This window comes from Corvus hawaiiensis, chromosome 11 (assembly GCF_020740725.1).
Source record: "Corvus hawaiiensis isolate bCorHaw1 chromosome 11, bCorHaw1.pri.cur, whole genome shotgun sequence".
In the NCBI taxonomy this organism is placed as follows: domain Eukaryota; kingdom Metazoa; phylum Chordata; class Aves; order Passeriformes; family Corvidae; genus Corvus; species Corvus hawaiiensis.
In genome coordinates this window covers 5,834,906-5,859,573 of record NC_063223.1, presented here as the reverse complement: position 1 = coordinate 5,859,573, position 24,668 = coordinate 5,834,906, and the positions used below count along the sequence as shown (strand labels likewise).

At 41.5% G+C, this 24,668-nt stretch overlaps 1 protein-coding gene across 2 annotated transcripts in view; it reads right to left on the bottom strand.

Moving 5' to 3' along the window:
- Positions 1-24,668, bottom strand: part of LOC125331426 (contactin-3-like) — a 96,589-nt gene that overhangs the window by 24,365 nt on the left and 47,556 nt on the right. For both annotated transcript variants that reach the window (XM_048315387.1, XM_048315386.1), the window contains 6 exons: positions 24,156-24,251; positions 12,235-12,438; positions 11,836-11,938; positions 10,676-10,860; positions 2,781-2,917; positions 513-642 (listed from right to left, as the gene is read on the bottom strand). In XM_048315387.1, the coding sequence (XP_048171344.1) occupies positions 513-642; positions 2,781-2,917; positions 10,676-10,860; positions 11,836-11,938; positions 12,235-12,438; positions 24,156-24,251 (855 nt within the window). The remainder of the gene's footprint in view (positions 1-512; positions 643-2,780; positions 2,918-10,675; positions 10,861-11,835; positions 11,939-12,234; positions 12,439-24,155; positions 24,252-24,668) is intronic.

The window sequence follows — 24,668 nt, the reverse complement described above, 5'->3', positions numbered from 1 at the left end:
TTACAGCTTAGTTTTTGACCTCACGTTGGAGGGAGAAACTGCTCAAGTGTGTGTCAGCCCCAAGCCCAGTGTTCCCCTCCCCAGCTGTGACCGTGTCAGACCCCAGCACAGGCAGGCTGGGTGGACGATGCCTGTCAGCCCCAGAAGGGCTGCACACAGAGGCTTTCAAAGGTGCCTCGGAGCCCCACACAGAGGTGAGAGCTGCTGATGGAGCCAGCGCCGCCTCCACACCACACCAGAGGTTTTAAACCTCAGCCCCAAGCCCAAAACCCCATCCCTGCTCTTCCCCTCGTGAATAATTTATGCTGTTCTGTTTCAGATGAAGGATTGGCCTGCAAATCCTCCGGCAGTAGATGACTCAACTCCTCAGCTCTGCAGATACAGACATCGGGTTGACAAAAAAGTTTCATTTCAGTGACAACAGCTGAGTGAGTTAAATCTGAGGTGCAATCCAAGGGGGTGTGGAGAGGGATAATGAGGTTTGTGTTTTAGGGAAAAAAGGAACATCTTACCTACAACCCTGAGCTCTGCACTCGAAGAGATGACACCATGTTTATTTTCAGCTATGCACTGGTATCTGCCAGAATCTGTCAGATTTAGATTTGATATTGTAAGTGCACCATTTTCAATTTGGATCCTTCCCTGAATATTAAGAAAAATATCTTTATTGATGATTTATTTCCTGTGAAAAATTTAAAATAAGTAAGGAATATAAATAGGACAGCATAAATACAATGAATAGGGTAAATGCAAAAGCAAAATCATGAACACACTTCTAAAAGAAGTGACACGACTGCATCATGGTATAGCAATAGTGATCAGATATGGAGACCTGGAAATGCAGTGTATGAAAATAATTCTTCAAACTTGCCCAGTCCCACCAAGGTTTGGCCATCTCAAATAGCCTTTTATTTCTCCAGAAATAGAGACAGAATGCTACCAGCCCCCTCAGACAGACCAGACTATCCAAACCGTGCAGATGGCACTGGCATTTCACACTATTTAGAGATCTCACATGTGGCACTTGCTAATGAGCTCTCTCTAATACTGGGCAGAAAAAAATTCCATCAGCCATTAAATGAAAGACACAAACTTAAATGCCCTGGAGGCAGCAAAGCTGCTCAAGTATCTGCCTGGGTCTTCTCACCTTGCTTATTCTCAGAAAGCTCAATTACAGTGAGAAGTGACTAATCTGAGTGGCAGAACTGGTGAGAAAAGGAAGCAGTGAGAAAACCACAGGAGCATCAACTTTGGGGAAAACCAGAGACACAGTAACAGACAAAACCCCAACTACCTGCCCAAAAGTATTTTCTACGGGCTGTTTTTTGGGTCTGGACACGGCTTAGCAGGCCCAATGCAATCACTCACTCCCTGCCTTTTGCCAAGGGCAGCACCCACAGCTGGCCCAAGCACAGGGTGACTCCAGGACAGCTCAGCTCCTTCCTGGACAGGTCCTGTCCCAGCTGAGTGCGAGGGGTTCATCCAGAGAGACAGAAAACAATCCCAAAGAGGAAAAAGCCTGAGTCACCATGGCTTGATCTCCTCTGCAGCATCCCAAGCTGCTGCTCTTACAGAAGATTTGTTTATGGAGAAGGGGAGCTGAGGGGAGCAACCCCAACAGATGTTTGTGAAGGAGACCCACCACGAGGGATTACTGCAGTCAGGGAGCAGAAGACACCTGATCACTGCACACAGAGAACTCCTCTGGGCTCTCCTCAGTGCTGGTTCTCCAACAGTTGGTCCTTCAGTATTTCCAGAGGAAGTCACACTTCTGCCCTGACATCACACCAAAAGGCTGGACACCAACACCCCAAACTGGAGAAGTGGGGAGAGTGAGTGATTCCAAGATATTTTTGCACTTCCTGAGGTAAAAAAAGCCCATTACCTTAGTGACTCTGCATGACACAGTAACAATGCTCTTAAATCACCCAGAGAAGATTTTGTGCTCCCTCATTTAACCTGTCCACAAAACACCACCATGCCCTTTAGCCAGCATGGATGTAAGAAATGCTTTCCCATGCTCTGCTCATTTTTCAGAACCATCCAGTGAATTCACCCAAGCAGTCACTTTCTTGCCCAAATGCCAGCGCTGAGCACAAGGCACTGGCCCAAGGGCAAAATCCTTCCTGCAAAAGTGCCTGTAGTTCATATTCCTGGTAACCAGAATGGGGCTGTTTTCCAGAGAAGCAGTGAGATTTAAAATCAGTAAGGTGTATCAGATCCTGTTCTGCATTTCTGACCTTTCACCTTCTAAGTTCAACCTCTTTTCCCTGTCACCAAGTGCATTACTTCCTGTTAATTTACTAAAACAACTGCATGAAAGCAAACACCTATGTTCTTTTGCTGTTTGTGTTCCATTCTTTGCATCAAGTAAAGCAGTGGTAAACCCATGAATCTTTAGGAGTTTTGTCAAGAAGTTGGAAAATATTTCCTTACTACCTTTAATGAAATGCCAGCTACAAATACATTAAAATAATTCAAGCTCTCCATCCCTATTTATAATTCTTTATGTATAACGTTATTAAACTTCCTTCTCCAGTCATTCCCTACGTGTTTCTTTCTGTGGTTCTATTGTTGCTTTTGAATCTGCTTTTAGCTGGAATATTTCTGCACGACATAATCTGTCTTTGTAGCTTTAGAAGTCTCATCAGGATGCTCTCGAAAAATACAAACCCAGTATCAAAGATTTCTCCTCTAATTCCACAGCTTTAATGAATTCTCCTGTTCGCATGAACATTATTAATTTTACACAGCACCAGGTTTTCAAAACAGAATGCTACCTCTATTGCCAGCTGCTCTCCATTCTTCAACCACCTGTAGGATGGTTTGGGCTTCCCACTTGCTCTGCAATCCCAGTACAAGGTGTCCTCCACAGCGACTTCCACATCCTTTATGGGCTGGATCCAGTGAGGTTTTGCTGCAGATAAAATACACATCAGCAACAAAGACCCTCACAAGTTATTGCTCCACATCAAAGGGTTAATTGGCACAGAACTCATCAATTTTCTGCCCAGACTCATCTGTACCAACAGAGCTTCCCACTGGTCCTGCTCCAAGCCCCTAATGAAACAAATAACTTATTATTCCTTTTATACATTTTTATTATGAGCAGTAAACCAGAAGAAAATTGAGAGTGCAGATCACTAAAGCTGGACTAGTGAAACCAATATTAAAATCACTAATGATTAAACAACATCATTTTGCAATCGAGGCAAATGTAAGAGAAAGGCATTAATGGTGAGACTGAAATTAAATAAGTGATGTGGCTAAATCATCAAATTAATGCTGAAGAGAATCCTTTAAGTCCTAAAAAAAAAAAAATAATGGTATGTCAGCCTTAGTGCTAAATACCATTTAAATTGTTTTCTAATGCAAGGCAGCACTTAACTGGATGAAAACATGGGTATATGAGACTGTTTTTGAAAGCAGAAGACTTGGCACAGAATTTGGGTAATGCAAACCAGTAGAAGAAAGTCCATAAAAATCACTATTTTTTAAGCCAAAATTTGATGCAATAATACCACACATCCTTCAGAATTACCCAAAATACACTTAAAACTGTAAATATATTTAAAACATCTGTTACAGCTTTCACAGGAAGGAGAAAGCTCACTTGGCAAATAAACATCAATGCATGAAAGACAACAGTAGTTTATTCTTTTATTCCTTTAGTGCTATTTCACACATCAGTTCAACACTATTTCATAGGTAATTTGTGAATTTTCTTTGAATTTATTTAATTTACTAGAAAGTTCACAATCTCAGTCTATGCTATTTCTCCAAGAAAAGATAAATTCTGGACATTGCCTACAGAGAAAAGATAAAAGAGTAGGATGAAACTTGGCTGCAAACACTTAGCTATGGGCAAAGAACTTTCCAGAGTCAATTCGCTTATCTTAAGTGAGTCATTCAGGAACGTCTTGTAACACCCTCACATGAAAACAACCAGGAGAAAACAAGTCCCTGGTGATGCATGAAAACATTATTTAATACAGAGCTTTGGAAGCACAGAAGGTCAAATTAATTCCTGTTGAACTTCCCACTACAGTGGAGTTCCACCAGCAATTAACTCAGGCCAAGGAAATTAATGATTTGCCTGTGGCCATGAGGGAAGTGAGCGCAGCTGAGAGCTGAACCTTTCCACTGCCCCAGGCACAGCACCAGCCACGCCAGCTTTGGATGAGGGTTGGCACTGATTTCCTTTTAAAAGGTTCCTTGTTTCCTAGCACCAACATCTCCTCTCCATCACCGGCTCTGCAATGCAGTGAAAAGACCTCAACGTGACCAGGTACACACCAGGCTTTTATGATAATTATTAACTGATTTATGTAGCCATACTTAGGGTTAACTTCTTACAGAAGAACTTCCTAAAATGTATTCATTGAGATATTAACAACTAATAAATATTGGAATTCGACCAATATTTGCTGACAGTGAAATACTCTGATACTGCATTTTTTTTCCCCACATCCCCATGAGGATTAACACCTTTCACCCATTTGGGGATCATTTATTTTTTACACCCTCTTTATCGAGGTCAGCTGCGAAAGACAGGATGACCTGATCTTTGTGTCACATGAATGTACAATTTCACCAGTATTAACTGGGGTAAAATCTTCACAGTTCATGTCAGAACACTGGAGTTCAAGACAGAGCTATTGCTTTATCCCACATTGTTACTGGGAGTATTTACCCCACGTGTTTCAAGGGAATGAAGGCTCAGGGCTCCATGTAATGAGCTCCCTGCACTTTGCACACCTAAATACCTATGCAACATTCAGCAGTGCTTGAATTATGATGGATCCGTACACGTGGAATATTTCACATCTGCTGCCCATCTCCACTTCAAAGTAGGTTAAATATAATCTATTTTCAAGACTTAAAGATCTTGGATTCAATTCTACCAATAAGAAAAACATTGTCTACGCCATAAATCTTGTTCTAGGACTCTGTGTCAGGCAGTCTCCATAGGAAGGTTTCCCAAATTCCCACACAATACAATAAAGCAGAAATGCACAGAACAGCTTCCCAAGGCACAGTGTGAGAAATTCCTGGTGCTTGCCTGTCCACAATAGAGTGTTGATGGACACTTCAGTGATTTCCTTGAGGAAGGCTCTTTTTCTCTTCCAATTACTGATGGAGGTGTTCAGCAGAAAGAAAAACACCCTTTCAATCTGTCTTTGAAAAAGAACAATTCAACCAACCAGCTCAAAATTGAAAAGACAGCTCAACAGGGGCAATTCCAGCTGGGAATACTCTGACTTCTGGCCAGGGTAAAGGTGGTTCATGCACAGACAGAAGGTCAGGTATCAGCAGCTCTGATACTGCTCCGATACTCTTGACACCATCTCAAAGCAGGATCAGGACCTGCCAAGCCCAGCACCGCCCCTTTCTGTTGAGCTCTGCCTCAGGACACTGAAGGACTCTGTATGAACAGCTTTATTCCTCTCAAGGTCTTGTCACTGCCAGGCAAATTTTACTGCCCAAAATACCTGATTCCACCATCTGTGCTCCTGAAGGAAGGCTTGGTAACAAAGCCTCATTATTCTCTCCTGGAACTACTGCACAGTTGGTGTGAAACCTGCATCTTCCTAAGGAAAGAAGAAGGAGTCACTTCTCCCTCCTAAAACAAGGGACAGGCAAGCAGGCAGCACATCCTCGCTGACATGAAAAAAACAATATAAAAATAGACACTGTCCTGTAAGCTGAGAGGTTGGAAGTTAATTTTAATGGAGCTCATAGTGCACGGTTTGAGACTGTGACAGGAATCCATATTTTGGGATAATATTAAGAATTCTTCGGAACTTGCTGTTCAATCTTCATGAAAGATTCATCTGGAGCTCCCCCAGGATGAAATGCTTGTAAGGTAAGTGATTTTCTAAAGCAGGTTAGCCGTCAGCTCCATGGCCAGTTACTTGGAAAAGCACCAGCCTGGATTTTGCTTCAGTTGTTTTAGCCTAAAATATTCCTCGCAGTTCTCCCGATCCCAGAGGCAAGGAGAGAACAAGTGTGCAACTTCATAAAAAAGTATCCCAGGGAGAGGCTTCTCTCATCTTTTTTTGGTGGTTATGATGACCCTTCTCTTCCAGGCAGTTGGGCCTGCAGGAAACAACTGCTGCTTTATTACACTCCAGGCCTTCCCTGTAGGCCAAAAGGGAAGGAAGAACCATTTTTTCAGACTTCTACAAAATCCTCTGTGACATTCTGGGAGTTGATGTGAATGCAGACCAACTGCAGCGATGCTCCTGGAAGCAGTGGCCGAAGAAGTGACACTTTGGGATTTGTAAATTATTTGTGGACTAACCACGCACGATGCATCAAAACACATGTTTTTATGTATGATTTTCTCCAGAGTTAAGGAATTCAATAAAAATCTCGTTGTGATTCTGTAGGCCAGGGGAATAGAATGAAGAGAAGACAGAAGTTCAGGGCCATGACTCTTCCAGGGAGTTCTGTGCTCTGCTGGGACCCAAAGCCTCTGGGAAGCTCCTCCAGAACAGTCCCTGACTGCGATTCACACGAGCGGCTGCTGCTTACACTCCTGCCTTTCCTCTGACATTGCCACTAGGAAAGCTGGGCTGGAAATCTCTGAAACACCTTTGGGGAGCTCAGCAGTTGGGCAAGAAATCAGAGGCGAAAAAACTTCCCAGAGGAAGCACTGTGAAGCAAATGGGGAGAAAACCCACCTGGAAAGTGTAACCTGCAGTTTTCCAAGCAGTCTGCCTGGAAGTCAGGCTCTGACACTCCCACTGGTGCCTGCTGCAGGGATGAACCCTTATTTCATCTCAAAACTCCAAGGGACTTCACACATGAATAACTTTTGTTCTGATAAAACAGCTGGGCCTAGAGAAGCAGCTGACACATCCCTGAAAATGTCCATTTTTTGACTCCCATTCAAAAATAAAAATGCGCTCAAACAACAGGCAATTCCAAATCCCTGGGGAAAGCTTTACTATGTAAAAGAAGACAAACTATTTGTCTGTGCAGCAAGAAAATGATATTATTAGACAGCATTAACAATTAAACTCTAGGCTGATCAAACTCAGCAACTCATTGGTATTATTATTTAGTCATTTACAGCTTTGTTGTCGATGTTTTGAAGACACCTCTAAGCACAAGACAGAGTCAGGCTATCAGATAAAACCTTTACACAGAGAGGCTCTTCCTCATACACAAATAACACAATTTCAGTTTAATTTTGCTGGTAGATTATTCCAAAAAAGCCCCCCAAAATATACCAGTACTTTTGATACAACAAAAAATAGATGTAGATTCTACTTATTCTGGGGGGATTTTGTCTTTGTTATCACACACCAGCACTGCAGAGCAAAAGGAGAACAGCAGCAGAATTTCCTCCTCCCTCTCAAACATTTTACCTTGGTACTGTCAAGCAGGACTTCTGGTGTATCAGCATGGGCTAATTAAGAATATATTTTCTTCAATTATACTTTAAATAAATTGCTTTACGTATCTTTACCATGCTTCATGTTTAATTGCATCCTAAAGCACAAGAATGCAATTGTTTCATTGCCTCTCATTCCTCTCTGCCATGAAGCATCTCCATGGATTCTTTTTTTTTCCATTATCTCTTTATGGGAAGCTAAAAGTGATGACAAACGAACACACTAATAAAGGGAAAGCAAATTATTTATATATTCAGGTTCTACAGTCAATCAAAGTTGGATAATCTTGTCCTATTTTTAGCACAATCTGAACTCCCATGAATAGAAAACTGGCATTTAACAAATGTTGGAACTGTAAAAAGGACAAAAAACTGAACATTTGACGTCAGACTTTTCTTGATAAAATCCTTGAGGAGAAAAAAAGATTAATAGTCTGTGAGTATTGCAATGAAAGAACCCAGAATATCTGGTTTAGAATATCTATTTTAATTATCAACGTCAACTACAGGTTGAGAGTTGTATTTAAAACACACCACAATTTTAATAAAACAGACTCATTTCATTTTTTTCAGGATGAGAGTTCCAGATGCAACAGATTTGTATGAATTCTCGAGCAGCTAACTATGGACAGGAGTAAAGTTAATCCTGTGTTCAGGTGCTTTGTGGCTTCAAGGCTATTAATTCATTCTTCGATGAAGAGGCAGAATAGCATAGAAAACTTACGTGGGGGGGGTTTTAACCAAGCAATTCATGCACTGGAAAATCTGATTTTCAGATTTTAAACATTCCAGTTTCAGCTCATAAAACAAATCAGAATAGGAGCGTTTCACTTCGCAGCACAGCAATGAATGTTTCAAGCTTCTCTTTAGGACCTTATGTTACATCTACAAAGAATCCTTAAAGTCTACAAGGAAAGAAAAACCTATTTTTTAGGCACATGAAAGATTTTTGTCAATATTTTTTCCTCCTAAAGATTTCCTTTTCACATTATTTCACAATGACAACTTGCAAAACATTAACCCCAATCCCTCTCGCACTGTTTTTTTTTGGGGTCAGGCAGAGACACGCTTTCTTCTGCCAAGAGGAAAATAAATGTTGTCACTATTGAAAGAAAAAGACATTTGTACTTTTGCAATGTCTATATGCTTCTGTGTTTGATAAGCAGACACGCCTTAAACTTCTACCAGTGGAGTGTTTTAACAGCAGCCAACATTCCCTAACAACACCAGATCTGTGGATTTTTGACAGCATTGGTATTTTCTGGCACAAGAGTGATTTTTTTACTTTATGTCTTCAGTATATTGCATTAGTTTCCTCCAAATCCTCATCTGCTTTCAGAAAAACTTCCTTAAATATTGATCTTTTACTGGAAGACTGAGTGGGACGTGGTTAGATTTCTTTACCAGACAGATTTCTGGGCTTTGCCATCAGATGAGGCAGCAATCCATTACAAGATACTATCTTTAGTTATAGAACATCATTAATCTACAAAAAAGAATTAAAATCCTTCAAATTATCATAAAGAGTTAAAATGATCCTATCCTGAACCCGGGCTTGTTGGAATTCTATCTGCAACAACAAAACAAGTACCAAAATAAGAAAGATTACTTAAATCTATTTAATTCTGCAGAATGGGTTCCATGGAGCAGAACAAATGAAATGAAACAGTTGGAGTGCCATTACTGCCACTACAGGTCTCATTATTCTTTTGAAGATAAACATCCATATTAGAGATGACTCTAACATGGGCAGACATTCCTACTGGAGTATGAACTCCATCTGAGGGTTCAAATCCCTGCCTAGATTTGCAATGAAAACGTTCACACTGATTCCGTTGTTACAGAACTGCAGCTGGGTTGCTTTTATTGATTTGCAACATTCTTTATTTCAGCTCTGTGGCTTCTTAATGAGCAAAGCAGAACTTGGGAAGCAGGGCAGATACCCCCAGGAATGGCCACTGTTGGAACTGCAAGGACTGATGAACAAATCTCCTCTAGTTTATATGTGATTTACACTGATGTGTCTCACAACTGCCCCGATTTAACACTGGCATAGGAATGTTGAGCCAAACTGATGTACAAACTACAACTTTGGAACTTTCAAGCAGCAAATAAGGTCACTTAATAGAACCAAATGCACAGTGCCAAGTTTGGAGTGGCAGAGGACTCTGGCAGGTGAAGTAGCTTGGATCTACTGCCCGATGTTAATCACAGGATTTCTCAAATGTCGTAATTACAATTAGTTCTTGGAAAATTCCTGTTGCTTCAGGTCCCCTGTCCAACCTGACCTTGAACATTTCCAACAACGGGGCATTCATTCAGTGGGAAGCTTTATTTGGAAGTTGGAGAAATCTCTTTTCCTTCCTCCTTATAAACTCTGTTGTGTCTTAAACTAAAATCTTCATGGACCAAAATCTCTGTGTGTTCTACCAACCAGCAGCTCCCCACGGAGAAGTAGTAAAGAACCTGCTCCCAGCTGCAGAGGGACTGTGCTCTGCGCCTTCATACAACTAAAAACCCATCTCTTTGCTCAAATACTCCTACATGAGGGAAACATTCCAAGGCAGAGTCAGAAACACTGTTTAAATTGCCACTGAAGTAAAGAAAATTATATTTGCTGAGATCTGGCTTTAACAAAAATTGTCAATTACCACTTTGTTGCAAATCACTCTCGCTTTACACCAGCACCAGTGTGCTTTGCTGATACTCATTCCACTCTATAGCCTTAAATGCACAAGAGACTGCCTTTCTTCCAGCTATAAAATTTCATATTATTTCATTTCCTATACTGGATTATATCCTCCCATTTATTTACTCATTTTAGAATAAAATTGGCTGTTTTGAAAGCACAGGATTGAGAATATCCATCAGTAATCTTTCCACAAAGCAAGACAAAATTTGTACTTGCCATAAATGTGAGGCCTCAATGATCCCCCAAATAAATCCAATCGACTGAAAATTGAAGGTTTCACCAATGGACCAAGAAGTGGTGTTTAAAAAAAAAAAAAAATTCCATCACAGAAAAAACCAGACACAAGCACACGTTGCTTTACTCTCAGCGACCCTGGTGAGCTTTAAGCCATTTCTCAGAGATCTTACCAAGAAACTGGTGCAGAAGTTCTCATTTTCTAGGAGCACTTAAAATGCCACGTGGATTTTTAAGCCCAAATGCCTGATGGAACTGCAGAAGCTGGAAATTCCAGAGTAGCCCAGAGCAGCTTGTGTTTCACGTGTAAAGAAAGGTGGGAGAGGGGGAGAACACAAGTTTCCTACCATAGTAAGTGAGACGTCCTCTTGCAATGTTTTTTCCTCTGGAATTTTCAGTGATACATTCATACAGCCCTGCGTCCTCCTGCTGGAAATTAGGGATTTCAATCATGCCATTGGATTTCCTCAGCTTTATTTTACTTGGAAATGGCAGCCCGTCAGTTCTTCTCCAGTTAATCTGAGGCACAGGGCTAAAGAGAGAGTAATGAGATTTTAAACAGTTTTGCTTAAAGTCCTTGATTGTCATAATGAGATACTTAAAGCAAACGAAATTCAGCAGTGACTTACAGGCTGTGTTAAAAGCAGCAATCACACTGTACCTGACAGATGGTCAGACACTCTGGCACCTGATTTGCATTCACTGCTGATTCCTGCACTGCACTTGTGGTACCAAATTTGTCAGGATTAACTATGTGAATGCCCAATAATTGCAAAATTTCTTGTAAATCAGCACTGGCCTCCCCTGAGGACAGGTGAGATTTACCAGTAGCTTCCACGGAGGGAGAATCCAGGCAAGTCTTTTCAAACTGCCATCCTCCAGCAGCCCTTTATTCCCTGATTTGCAAACTTTCCCTCCCCTCACCAGCGAGCCAAAGCAATAGTGTGTGATCAAATTATCAATCTGATACGGGCCCCTGACAAAGCTGCCTGCAAACAAAGCACACACTGGTGAGTAAACACATTTACAGAAACAGAAATGCATTCTCAGATCATCTGTGAAAGAGAAAAGATATCAGTTGTGAGTGAAGCATCATTCAGAGGAGAAATGCATTTTAATCTTTATTTTGGCTATAAAGGAAGAACAATATTATGAAAGCATCAAGTACATTCAAGAGGAAAATTCAGACAATTTTGTCACAGACTTGAACACCATTTCCTTGCACAGAGAAAAGAGACTTAGTTCAAAGGTCATATGCAAAACCACACTGAATCTACTCAAGCTAATTTGAAGTGAAATGTAAATTCCTGTGCTGCCAACATACACATCTTAATTCCGAACAAAATCAAAATACACTCCAAGACTCTTTGCCCCCTTATTTCAGGGCAGGAGTTGTGATAACCAAAATCAGGTCTTTGGAAAACACCAGAACAACTGCCAGAAGCCCACATCTCTCGTACAGGTGAACCCTAAGGTGCTTCCATTTTCAATGAGGATGAAAACTTACTTTCCTAGGGCAAAGCATTCCAGCTTCACAGTGGAGCCTTTGGCTGCAGGGAGCGTCTCAGGGAACTGAACCTCTATTTTGGGCTCGTATTCTCCCATCACACCTATGGGACACAATTGAGAAGGTCAATTTTTGAAGGTGATGTTTAAAGGCTTTTTTTCCCCTCTCTTTCGCAATTCAAAATCAAGTTTATTTCTCTCACGCTCCACTTATAAAGAGGAGCACAGTGAAATCAGGGACAGAGTTGGGAGGGGAGCACACAACAGAATTTATCTTTGTAGAAAGCAACCAGTGTTTGGACAAAACACGAGAATTTATGGTGCAAGAGCCAAAAACGCTGAGTGACGCCTGGAATTATCCCTGACTCCCGGTGTTTCCCTGACTCCAGGGCGGCCGTACCGTCCGTGCGCAGCACCAGGGGCGTGGGGGAGCCCAGCACGTGGCTGTTGGTGGCCGTGCTGGTCACCACACAGGTGTAGTTGCCCACATCTGATGGCTCCACCTTGGCTATGTACAGGTGTCCCGTCTCCTGGGACACGAAGCGCCGGCTGTCTTCCTGCACAAACGATGGATACTCATTGAAGATCCAAGCAAACGACAAGTCTGGGTTGGGAAAAAAAGCACAAGCAATGGGGTTTTGTTCAGCTTTTTTTTTTTTCTTCAAAGATCAGGTCATTACTGTATTTTCCAGCACTACATTATATACCATACCTCATTGTGTAACAGAGCCAATGACTGAGAAAAACAGATTTTAAAGAGTACCAGAAATTAGCAACCCCCCTCCCCCATTTTTTTCACCAAATCCCCATCTCCTCCAGGAGAAAAAAAAAGGTGAAAGAAATCCAGATTTCAGGTGTTTTGTTTAAATCTCTCTTTTTTTTTTTATCCCTGACATTTAATATGCAAGGAAATAGGAGCAGACAGCAAAAGCAAGACCAAACTTTGCTAAAACGGAAAGATTATTCACTCAGTAGCTACTTAACTGCTCAGCCAGATGCTTAGCAGGTAGAAACAGGACAGGAGTATCCACGTGATAAGAATGTCAGAAGAAGCCTAAATTCCCGTAGGGCTCATCACACAGTAGAACTACTATTTCATTAAAAAATCCATAAAAAAATTTCTGTAAGGTATGGGAAAGTAGCCCTCGCTACTATTCATTAGGATTATTTGAAACGAAAAAAAAAACCAACCCATCCCTCAAAAGATAAACCAGGAGATTTGGCAAAAAATCCACTAAATGTGTTTTGTTTTCTGAGCATCACTGCGAGCTCTGCGTCCAATTTTAATTGGCAAAAGCCCCTTCCTGTGTGAGGCCACGTGTTTGTCTCACTCATTTCCTACAGGATCAAAGGAAATACATTTTTAATGGTGTTCCAGGCAAGGAATAATTTTTCACCCACGTGCCACTTATACAGAGATTACAGCTTCTGGAAGCGCTAATTAGCGACGATTACAGCTTGATTGACCTCTCTTTGCGTTCCAGTGTCTGCAGCACTGGCACTGCCCCCACGAAATGGAGATCAATCCTTCCTGCCCAGCTCTAATTTGAAGGTGCCCAAATTCAGGTGTATCATGAAATGGAAAGGTGACACCTCCTGAACCCTCGACATCTCCCGAGGCTGCCAAAGCCAACAGGACAATTTAACACAAGGTAAGAGACTGTGCAGGTGAGAAAAACACTCAGTAAATGAAATTATTAAATTTATGGGCTGCCTAATGCAAAAAGGGCATCAAATGAAACGGCTGATCATTAAACTGCTTTTAATTTTCTTCTATCAATATTTAAACCTCTTTCATTAAGATAATTTTGCAGCAGTGGCGTGTGCCAGCCATTAACAGGCTCAGGACTCTGCTCAGGAGTTGAACTTCTATCATATTTAGTAATATTTATTGTCAGAAACAGACAGAACCATAAGGAGGAAAAGACCTTTAAGACCATCACCCCTGTGGACCTGCAGCATCTCCTCAGGAGCAATGATGGCTTTCACCCTAATTCCTTCCTCCAGAACTCGAGAAGTGCAATTAATTTATGGAAAGGAAGGCCAGGAAGGATTTGCCAGGAAACAGTGGGGGAATTATTGCAGTGGGAAGCACTAAATCATTTTAAAAAAAAGCAAAAAGAGAGTACACCTGAGGAGTTTGAAAGGCACTACAACCTCTTAGAGAGTGAGGAGTGTATGGTCTTTCTGCATGGGAAAGGCTAGAAAAGAGAGGAGAACTCTTTCTGCAGAAGAACTGGGTGGAGAGAGTGATCACAGGGCTGAGGGAGAAGCTGCACACCAAGTTAGGTACCAAAAATACCCATTTTCAGCTCTACACCAAACCCAGACACCCACAAGACACAGCAGTGGGTGACACCAGGCTGTACTGGTTCTGATACTTATTGAGCTACTCATGTTTCCTTGCTCAAAATATTATTTTATGCTTAAAAAACCCGAGAAAATAAAAAGAAAAAACACGTCCAAAACAGTGCAAGGGGATGGAGAGATCTGGAAAATAAGCAGCTGCATTTCATTCCTATGATATGAGGTTAAGCCAAGAGCAAACCCACTGAAATCAGTCCCTGGGATGATGGAAGCCATGCAAAGCATATTCCAGTTTAATTGGATCCTCCAACAGCCTATGAATAAACACTCCTGGGAACCCAATTCCCCATTCAACACATATTTTCACTGACTCTTGAGAAAGACCAGGGTCTTTCTTTCCCTGTGCCCCACCACCACTACCTCATTTTGTATTTATTTTCCTTTATGAAATTGTATTCTTATTTTCCAAAGTAAAAAAAAAAAAAAGAAACCGATCATATTAAACAACTTGTGGTGTGATTTATTATGTTTACACCATTTGCCTGTTGCTGATCTTAGGGCACCTCCAGGGACACAAACTCACTCCCTTTCTGTCAATTACAAGTTTTCAGTTGATTTTCTGTTATAAATGGAAGTAATATGTCTCTCCTGGGCTTCCTCCGAGTTCTAAACCTTTGCTTTCCAATGCATTTTTTCCTTATTTGGTGACCATACGTGGATAAGGTATTGGAAATTACAGTTATTACTCAATTTTTATTTGTTTACTACGTCTTGGTTGGCGGCTTCTCTTTATTTTGCATTATTTGATTATTATTTACTGTGCAGTCTCCAACACACTCAGCATGTTCACACTGTTGCAGGCCTTTTGTGCACCTAGGTGCTCAATTAAAAAATGCTTGTAAAATCACCTGCCATTTTAAAACCTGAATTCTTTATGAAGTTCAATGATTAAATCACCGTGGCCTTTGAGGTTTACCAGGGTCATTTCCTGCCATTTACGAACCTTAAAAAACCCCAAATTACTGTTGCTAAAGGAACATAATGGGGTAAACCCCACACATTTATTGGTTTTTAACTATGTTCAAAGCCAAGCCTTAAGTTCATGCACATCCTTTTGAAAATAAGGCTTTAAATTGTATTACATATTTCTTTTAAGGGAGATTGCAACACATGACTGGGAATCACTAACAGAACCAGGGTGATCTTACTTCTTGTAAACAGAATCTAAGTGACAACAGCAGTGGGGAAAATCCAAAATCATAATTAAATTCAGGAAGTTTTGGGGCAAAAAAAGGCACGTAGACCTATGATCGAAAGGAGAAGGACAATTCGTAAAGTTCATTTTATCCATTATTTGCATAAATAATGTCAGCTCTTGCTCCTCGTCTTCTGGGCCATCACTGCTCTACAGCTGCTTAATACTTACCTGCCCGCCCCATAATTCACACCTAAATAAGACTTCTAAAATAGCCACAAGTAAGTGATGTGAACAATATTCTTCTGAAGCAGATTGAAAACTGACTGGATTTGAATTAGCCAAGCGGGTGTTTCCATAAATAAACCTGGTAGTAAATGAAAATTCCTGATTTGGGGGGGCACAGAGCTGACTAAACAATACTTAAGAGGTTAAAAAAAAAAAATCCCAAAAATCCAAAAAACCAACCAAACAGAAAAAAACAACCACCAAAACATAAAGAAGTTTCATGCCAATCACTGATACCCAAATCCTAATTATTTCATGCACTTCTCCAGTTCTGATTTCACAATACTCTGTAGCAGAGACACAAGGGGAAGCTGAAATATCCTGGTATTTTGTGTCTCCAATTGGCTCTCTGCCGATCCCACAGGATGGCACGTGGATCCTGGAAAACCGTTTGCAAGAAAGCAATCAGACAGAATTTAGCAATGACAGAAACTGCAATTAAAACACGGAAATTTGCAGCAAACAGCTCTTCTGAATGATCTACCTCAGAGTTAAAAATAATGGAAAAGTAACACTGATTTTGAGAGGATAATAACAGACTCCATAACTAAGACAGAAACCAATTAGTTCATGATTTGGCCCAATTTCAGCTCAAACTGTGATGAAATGGCAGAAGAGGGAGCAAAGTCTCTTGTTTGTGGATGAGCATCACTCGGGAGGGAGGAGCTCTGAGAGCTCACCCTGAGCATTCAGGTTGGGTTTTGTGGGACAGCCACCCACAAAAACGTTCATTTATCTCCACTGCTACAGCTCTGCACAGGGACCTCTGGGGAAGGGCAAACAAACTACTCAGAAGTAGGAAATTAATTAATGAGGTAAAAGTGTGTTAAGGTTGCAGAGGATGCTCTTGGGTGCAAACTGTCCTCACCTCCCTGAAGGAAAATCCTTGCATTACACTGATGTGGGATTGGGATACTGGAACGTGAGTGCCCCCAGGAGTATAATTGGTTTATTTTACGTAAATTACCTTCAAACTTCTCTTTAATACTTCTCCTTTCTTATTTGGGCCAACTTTCCTGCCCTTAGTTCACCCTGTCCTCCCCTGGGCAAGCCCCCACCACCAGCTGCTCTTGGTAATCCTTTCTCTGTGCCATAAAACAAGTAACATCTCCCTCATTTCCTCTGGTAAACATTCAAGGTTGCTTTCCAAATAAAAATCTTCTGCACCGGAGGCATAAGACAGGGTGTTTATGTGCTCCCAAAATGTGTGTGGAAACTGGAGCTTAAAACGTCATGAGGTGCCACTGTCAGGAATGGCACCATTTGGGCAATGAAAAAACAGTTCAGAATTTCATCTGAGATAAATTGTACGTAACTTCAAGGGTTTAGGGTCTATTCTTGCACACATGCAATGCCCAGAAGCTAAAAACTATCCTAGGTATGTCCAGCTGGGAAAACCAAACCAAACCAATGCTCACAACTGTGCATTTCCCAGGGGGGTCCTGGAATGTTGGCATTCAAGTAATTCTATCACTGATAATGAAAGTCTTTAGCTGCAACCACACTTCAGAGAACAAACTGTGGGTTGGTAGTTTACTTTTTGTTAATGTCCTCTATATAAAAAGAATGACAATTACAAAACCTATCTACAGCAGGGCTTGAATTGTGGCCTCCAGGAGTAAGGTGAGGCAGTGATGATCTGGTTAAAATAGGTGCAGCATTTTCCCAACCACTGAAATTTCACCTGAACTCTGCAGAATATCTCTTCTGGCTGAATTTGTTTATACAAAATGTAAATTGCAGGATGGGAATACAAGTCCCAAGAGTGACTTCCCAAGTGAAGAACATATCCCAAGAAATTAATTTTATTCCACAGTATAACGGCAACACTCTGACTTGAAACTAATGTATAACATTAATTGTTTTGGCATAAAAGGTGAATTATTTTATGGCTAAAATATACCAGATCAATTTTCAGCCTGCTGTGCAGGTAACCAGGCATGCAACTTCTGTGTATGGAACAGCCCAGAACAATGAGAGCAGCTTGAGACACACACAGTATCTTGCAATTTCAATCTACTCATTTAATGAGAATATTGAAATGTTTCAGCTGAAGTTGCAAGGTTCCTACTTCAGGCTAAAACCTAATTTTCATTTTTAAATGGAATAGGGTAAGAGTCCACTCGTTTTTCTGATTTTGGAATGAGCTTCAGTTTGATGTAAAAACAGATGCAATTCTTCAAACGTGGTAAATTGTATTTTCCTCTCCTGTCCCCCAGCCTACAGCACAGCCACAGAACTGGCCAAGAGGTGACTGCACACACAGATCTGTCACCTGTGCTCAGGTGCCACAGGGATGTCAAACAGCCCTAAAGGTCACCTGTTCCCTACACTTAGTAACTGGTGGAGCTTTTCCAAGCCCTTAGAGCAGCATCAAAAGCAACGCTCACCACAGTACTTAAAGCACCCACATTTCTAAGCTCATCCCTGGGAAGCAGATGTTCCAGACTGGCAGCTGATCTCTTTATTAACACCAAACCCTCTCATGGTAAGTCCAACTCCACCGAGCACATTCCCTGGAGAAGGGCTCAGCACACGGCCCTGCCTGCTGGAAAGGGACCATTAGCCAGGGGCAGCTTTCACACTGAACACAACCTTTTAATAGCAAACTGCTCCTCAGCTGGCAGGTTAAATGTTCCTTGGTGCTCCCAAGGAAGCCCAGATGTTAATGAGAGTCTGACAAAAAGGCTCTGCTGCAGTTGGGTTCCAGTGCTGAATAAAAAACTCCATTTCGCCTCCCCTGGAGCCGTGCGGGAGGGGGATGGGTTCGTCCCTCTTTATCACATTTCTGCACTAATTGCTCCAGACTTGCTGTGTCATTCCAAGTGTCCTGGCTCTCAGCACACTGTTCCCACTCTGGAAGTAGGCAGAAAAGTAAGAAAGTGCTTTAGGAAGCAATATGTAAATACATCCCCATTAGCCATATCCACTGCAAGTGACAAATTGTTCTTTTAATCACCTCCCTAGAACTTTACATTTAATTGCTGAGAGCATTTCCAGAACTCTGTTGTGCTTTTTCAATTGCTGGAAGTATTTTAAATTGCTTCCTGCCTATAATAATTTTGAGGCTAAAAAGGTGATAGTTTAGTTTATTGCTGAACTAAAATAAATCTGATTTCTTGTGAATGTTAAATATTAAGCACATAAATGAAGGGAAAGTAATGGAAATACCCAGGAGTCAATTTTCAAAGTAAAGCACCGATATTTATACATGGAAGCAGTAATTAGTGACACTTTCATTTGGTACTCTTGCACTCTTTTAGGAGCAGGTACATGATAAGTCCTTGTGAAAAACAAAAATTCCTTTCAGCACTCTTGTTCCGAGTGCTGGGATCAGCTGGGATTGTGTGCTGGGACTGCAGCCATCTCCCTCCTGCCTCTTCCTAATCAATTATCCTGTTTCCAGAGAAAAAACCCAAATATTTTAGTAGGGAAGATAATAAAGAGCGGGAGGAGAAATACCCCACAGTCACAACTTAGGGACAAAAAGAAACTTGGTGGAGAGCCAAATGCAGTTATTTTCTCAAATTTCCTCCTCTTTTCCCCAAGGCATAACTGAGATACCTGGGACTGGGTAAGTGAAAAGGTTCAACCTGAATTTTTTTTCTTGCAATTTGGTTCTTCCTAATCTACCTCTCCCTTTCTTTCCATCCCCCCCCATTCTTCCAAGAGATACCCCACAACAGAACATGGAGTTAAAGAGTTCTGTCAGATTTTGGGGTAAGAAACTGCTGAAAGCTTCTTAGGTCAGTTATACACTTCCATGTCAGCTTAAAAACATCCACTATGAAGTAACTGAAGATGATGCACAAATATATAAATAAGATATATTAATTTCAGCCTGGATTACCTCAGCCTGGAACAAAGCTTTATCAAAAGAAAAAAGTGCTTCAGAAAGGCTGCATCTGACAAAGTGCATAGCAGAGTGTCTCTGCAGCACTGGTTTGGTACTGGTGGTGAAAATAATGCTCTGGCAGATAGAAATCACTGGAAAATCCAGCTGGGAACATGTATTATTTTCCCTCATATGGACAAATGTAAGCGTCTCTCAGGTACCATTTGATTTCAAACTGTCAGCTGAAATTTGTGCAGATGACGATGATGACACCAGCAGGACTATTGAAAAATATGTTTTTAAATAAAAATGCCATTTCTCCTTGGCAGACTGAAACAGCTCAAGAACACTATGGAACCATTTTTAAGGCCATTGCTCTTCCAATATTCAAGGTACCACTCTTCCTAAAATACATTTGTGTGCAAAAACCTCTGCAAGCGTGATTTATTGCTCAGGCCCAGATGTGTGTCATCCACAACCTGCAACAAAAGCAGAAAGCAAAGGTGCAAACCCAGGGTGGTTTTCACCTCCTGAAAGGGGAGTTTAGATGGGATATTAGGAAGAAATTCTTTACTTAGGGTGGGCAGGCCCTGGCACAGGGTGCCCAGAGCAGCTGGGGCTGCCCCTGGATCCCTGGCAGTGTCCAAGGCCAGGCTGGACATTGGGGCTTGGAGCAACCTGGGACAGTGGAAGGTGTCCCTGCCCATGGCTGGGGGTGGGATGAGATCCTTTAAGGTCTCTTCCAACCCAAGCCTTTCCACACCACACTGATGTGCAGTAGGAAAGAAATCATCACATTCTGGAGTTCCAACTGTTTAACTTTGCTTTGCTTTAAAGGCATGAAATGTTTCCAAAGCCAAATATGTAAAATTTATTTAACTTATAGTTAAATTAAAAAAACAATGAAAAACAGCACATTACTATTCAAGAGTTCCAGAAGAGAAGCAATCAGAGCATCCAGATATTTCTGGCATCTGAGACTCTTCCCATGCCATGTTATTCATGAAGGAGAGCCCTGCTGGAACTTGCAGGTCTCCGAACGGCAATACAAGAGACATGAGCAAAAATTTGCAAGTCTAAACACTCGTTTGGAACAGACATGACATTATTCAGCGAAGGATTTGTCACAGCAAACACTGAGCAATAAATTGGGATCTATTTTTCCATGATCTAATATTATTTCCTATCAGCATGTCACAACTCTGACACAATATGCTGCGAGCTGAATTGATCCCTGTCCTTCAAATCCAGTCTCACTTATGGATTAAGCCCACATTTATCAGGGAATGGTATGAAGAGGGAGGACATGTTCTTGCTGCATTATCCATGTGGGAACATCCCTGCCATATTGCATGAAACAGGAACACAGAGCACACAAGGCTAATTAGGAATTTAAGACAAGCAGAATTTCCTTGCAATTTCCAACCGACAGCTCGTCAGCTCCACAAAATTCCTGTAATTTATTTAAGTTCTCCTGGGTTATGGTCACATTCCCCATGGGAATAACGCAGCAGGAAGTACAGCAATGTAAAACTAATGTCGAGTTTTTCCAGGCAAACCAAAATTTGTTGAAATGTTCAAATAACCATCAAGCAAATCTTCACTTGTACCATTACAAGCCATCCTGTTCTCTGTATATAAAGCAGCTTTAAACCACCCCAGATAACACAAAAGGACTATGCCTCATTGCCTCCTCCTCTCTCGAAGAGCAGAAATACCTCATAAATCCAAAATCAATGCCAGATGAGGAAAACTGGCTGTACTAAACAAATATAAATCCCAATATATAGAAACAGAAATAACAGCTGAAGACAAGCTACACAATAATCACAATACAGTACGGTAGTAACAAGAGGTAAAACCCTACAGGAACTTGCAGATTTGCTTTACTGAGGGCTTTGTCACTTGTTAGATACCAATTCTGGAACAAAATCAATAGCAGAGAAAAATCATTTTTAGATCTCCATATGTCTAGCCTTTTCCATTCTTGGCAGAATGGGCAAAAATTAGCATCACATGAATGTTTTTTAACCAGCTGCACAGCAACTGTGTCCAACATTAAGTTTTGGGTATTGAACTGTTTGTTGGATTGACAGCCCTTTAAAACCCTTAAAGATGCAACAGTAACACAGTAAAAAGTCAAAATATCTGTAGAGATTTCAGTGCAATTTAAAGGTTGTAACAACTGGAGAAGTAGCAGACCCACATAAATCCATTTTTGATGTTATTTTACCTTTTGAGTATGTGGGTCAGATGATTTACTGTTTTTTTGTGGCAAAAAAGGGGGATTTTAACAGACTAGATGGGATATTAGGATGAAATTCTTTACCATGAGGGTGGGGAGGCCCTGGCACAGGGTGCCCAGAGAAGGTTAACAAGTTCCCTGCCACAGAATTAAAAGATCCAGAAGCATGGCCATGCAGAACGATGACAGATGACCATCTTAATTATCCAAACATCACTGCTCAATTATGATACAACTTGGAATATCTGACATAAAACCAGGCTGGATCAGAAAAATATTTGGGAGAGGGAATGTCTTCACGCTCAAAGCCGATCATTTACCAAATCTTCATTCAGTAAATCCCAACCAGGGCTGCTTGGAAAGGGAATGTCAAAGGGGAAATGTGCTAGCTCTAAATAAAGTATTGGAGTGGTTTGTGATTCGTAAATGGAGTTCTATTGTTGGTTTAAATGCTGGATGTGCACACCCCCATGGAGCTGGAACTGCACACTCCAAAAGGACAAAACCACTGCTAACTGCACGAATAATTTGCTCCCTGTTGAAAAGGGACATTCATATGACTTATGTAAATATCTGTGCCTAAGATATGCAAGGAAAAAAATATGATAAATTGTAGAAGGGAAGCAATTTTCTTTTTCCACACTAAGAACTTTGGGGATGAACACTGGTGTCTATTGTAACTGGAATGCTGTACAGGGAGGAATAATCACTATTTAATCAAGTCTCTTCTTGCAAACTCCTTACAGAGAATGCAAGAAATAAGTGCAATTAAGTTAGCCAGATCTTAGAAACTGCACAACATGCCAGAAAACAAAAGCAGAGTATTTTGGGGGCTAGAGGGGGAGAGGAAACAAGCTGGTGGAGAAGGCTTTTAGAATTAGCAGTGTGTGGAATTGTTAGCTCAGCGCGATAAATACAGAATCAAAGTTAAAAAAAAAAAGTCAGATCACTGATCTGGAAAGGGCTGAACATCCCTCAGGCCAGGTCAGCTGTTCCTAAACCATCCCTGCTCTTCCTAACAAACTACTTCTGCTTTCTGGCTGGATGTTTTATCCCAGACTTCCTGCCCTGCATCCTGCCCTGTCAGACCCAGGGGACCGGCATGTTTGATGTCACCCTGCTACAGCTTTATTTCAGGGAAGAAAGGAGGAGAGGGATTTTTTTCCACCTTGCTCCATGTGTCCTGAAAACTTTAACAGTTAATCCTCCAAATCTCAGACAAAGCCAAGGATCTGAAATAATTCTGGTACCAGTTCTCAATCCCATTTGGTAATTCTGGGAGCGCTCAGCTCTGGTTTTTGCATGAACCACAATTAGTGTGGGGGTGTCAATCACCTCCCATCTGCTGCCTGCAAAAGGAATTCTCACCTCTTCCAACCACTGTTCTCAGCAACACGAGCATGTTTGGCATCACCTCCTGTTCCACACCTCAAACTTAAACCTTGCCTGAGTCAGGCAGAGCTGTCTCAGCTTGGCCATCACCTCTGGGTGTAAACCCACACACAGGACACAGCTGTAAGAACAGCTGGGGGAGATGCAGACTTTGGGCTGCATCTAGAAGCAAAATTTAATCATTCTAATTCTTACAGATAGCTGGGAGAATGACCCATTTTCTCAGATGCTGAAAGACAAAGCTGTTGTAAGGCTATAAAGATGATTTAAGAGTATGTATCAGTTTAGAGGGAAAAAAATTCTGCAAGCTCAGACAGTTGTAAAATTGCCACTTTATGGCTGTGTCTGCTTGGACTCTGCCAAATTTATGAGGCCACAATACCTATATTATTGAATATAATGTCTAGCTTCTACTACCTTGTCTTTGCAATCAAATCTAATGTTTAACATCACAGCCCTTCAATAATGGCACTCCATATCAATTACAAACAATAAAACCAGTTCCTTTCAAATATGACTTGAGGCTCAATAGCAATTAGTCAAAGGCTGAAGATGCAGAATGTGGGATGAAATGTACTTGCAACTTTTGGTCCACCAAGAATCCATCTATCCACTTTTCTCATCCCCTCAGTACAGCAGTGGTTTAAATTACACAGCATCATTCCATCACATCACAGAACGTCTTGACTGCAAGAACACGGGCAGACACCAGCACTGCTAAAGACAACAATCTCCTCTCTGCAATTGTCTGCTCACAGGGAGAACTGGATTCACTGAGGCTCAGCAGTTGTGAAATTGGGCAGAATCTAACTCCAGAAGATACTCCATTAATTACAGGAAATACCATAAAAATCAGACACATTAAGCGCACAGAAATTCCTAGGAACTAGAAAGGCAATTTAAGATAAAAGTAAATCCTCTTAAATACTTCCCTCCTCCTCCTCTGTTTTTGGTTCCTTTCTCCTTTCAGTTACTTCAGAACCCAGATTTCACTCTTGCTCCGCCCTTTGGCATTTCCAGGGACCTTGCCCAGCCCCATCAGCCCCGAGGGTCCCTTACCTCCTGCCCGGGGGGGTGTCCCACAGAGCAGCACGACCCCCTGGCCCTCCCGCACCGACACCGCGCTCCTCATCTTCATCCTGGAGTTCTCCCCATCTGCGAGGGAAACAGAGGTGAGCTGGGTATCAGCAAACAGGGAACATCAACAGGACACTCACATTCTCAAATGCCCTTCTCTTAGCATGCAACCAAACCCAGCAAGTTCAGTGCAGCGGCTGCAGTAGAAAAGGCTGCTCAGCACGAGGGAGGATGACAGAATCAGGGCTGAAGGGAACTAATCTGCAGCGAGATAACTGAACAGATCCCACGGCTAATTTTGTTCTTATGCCTGGCTTCTGCTACCCTGATTTTGATACCCAAAAAGGAGCCAATGAGGGGGACTTAAAAATAGGTCCTGAAGCCACTGTTTCGCTGGAAATTAAGGTTATGATGAAAACAGCATCAAGATCCTCCTGAGCTCCCCTACCCAACTGTAAAATAACATTAATAACAACTATTCAGAAAACAGACATG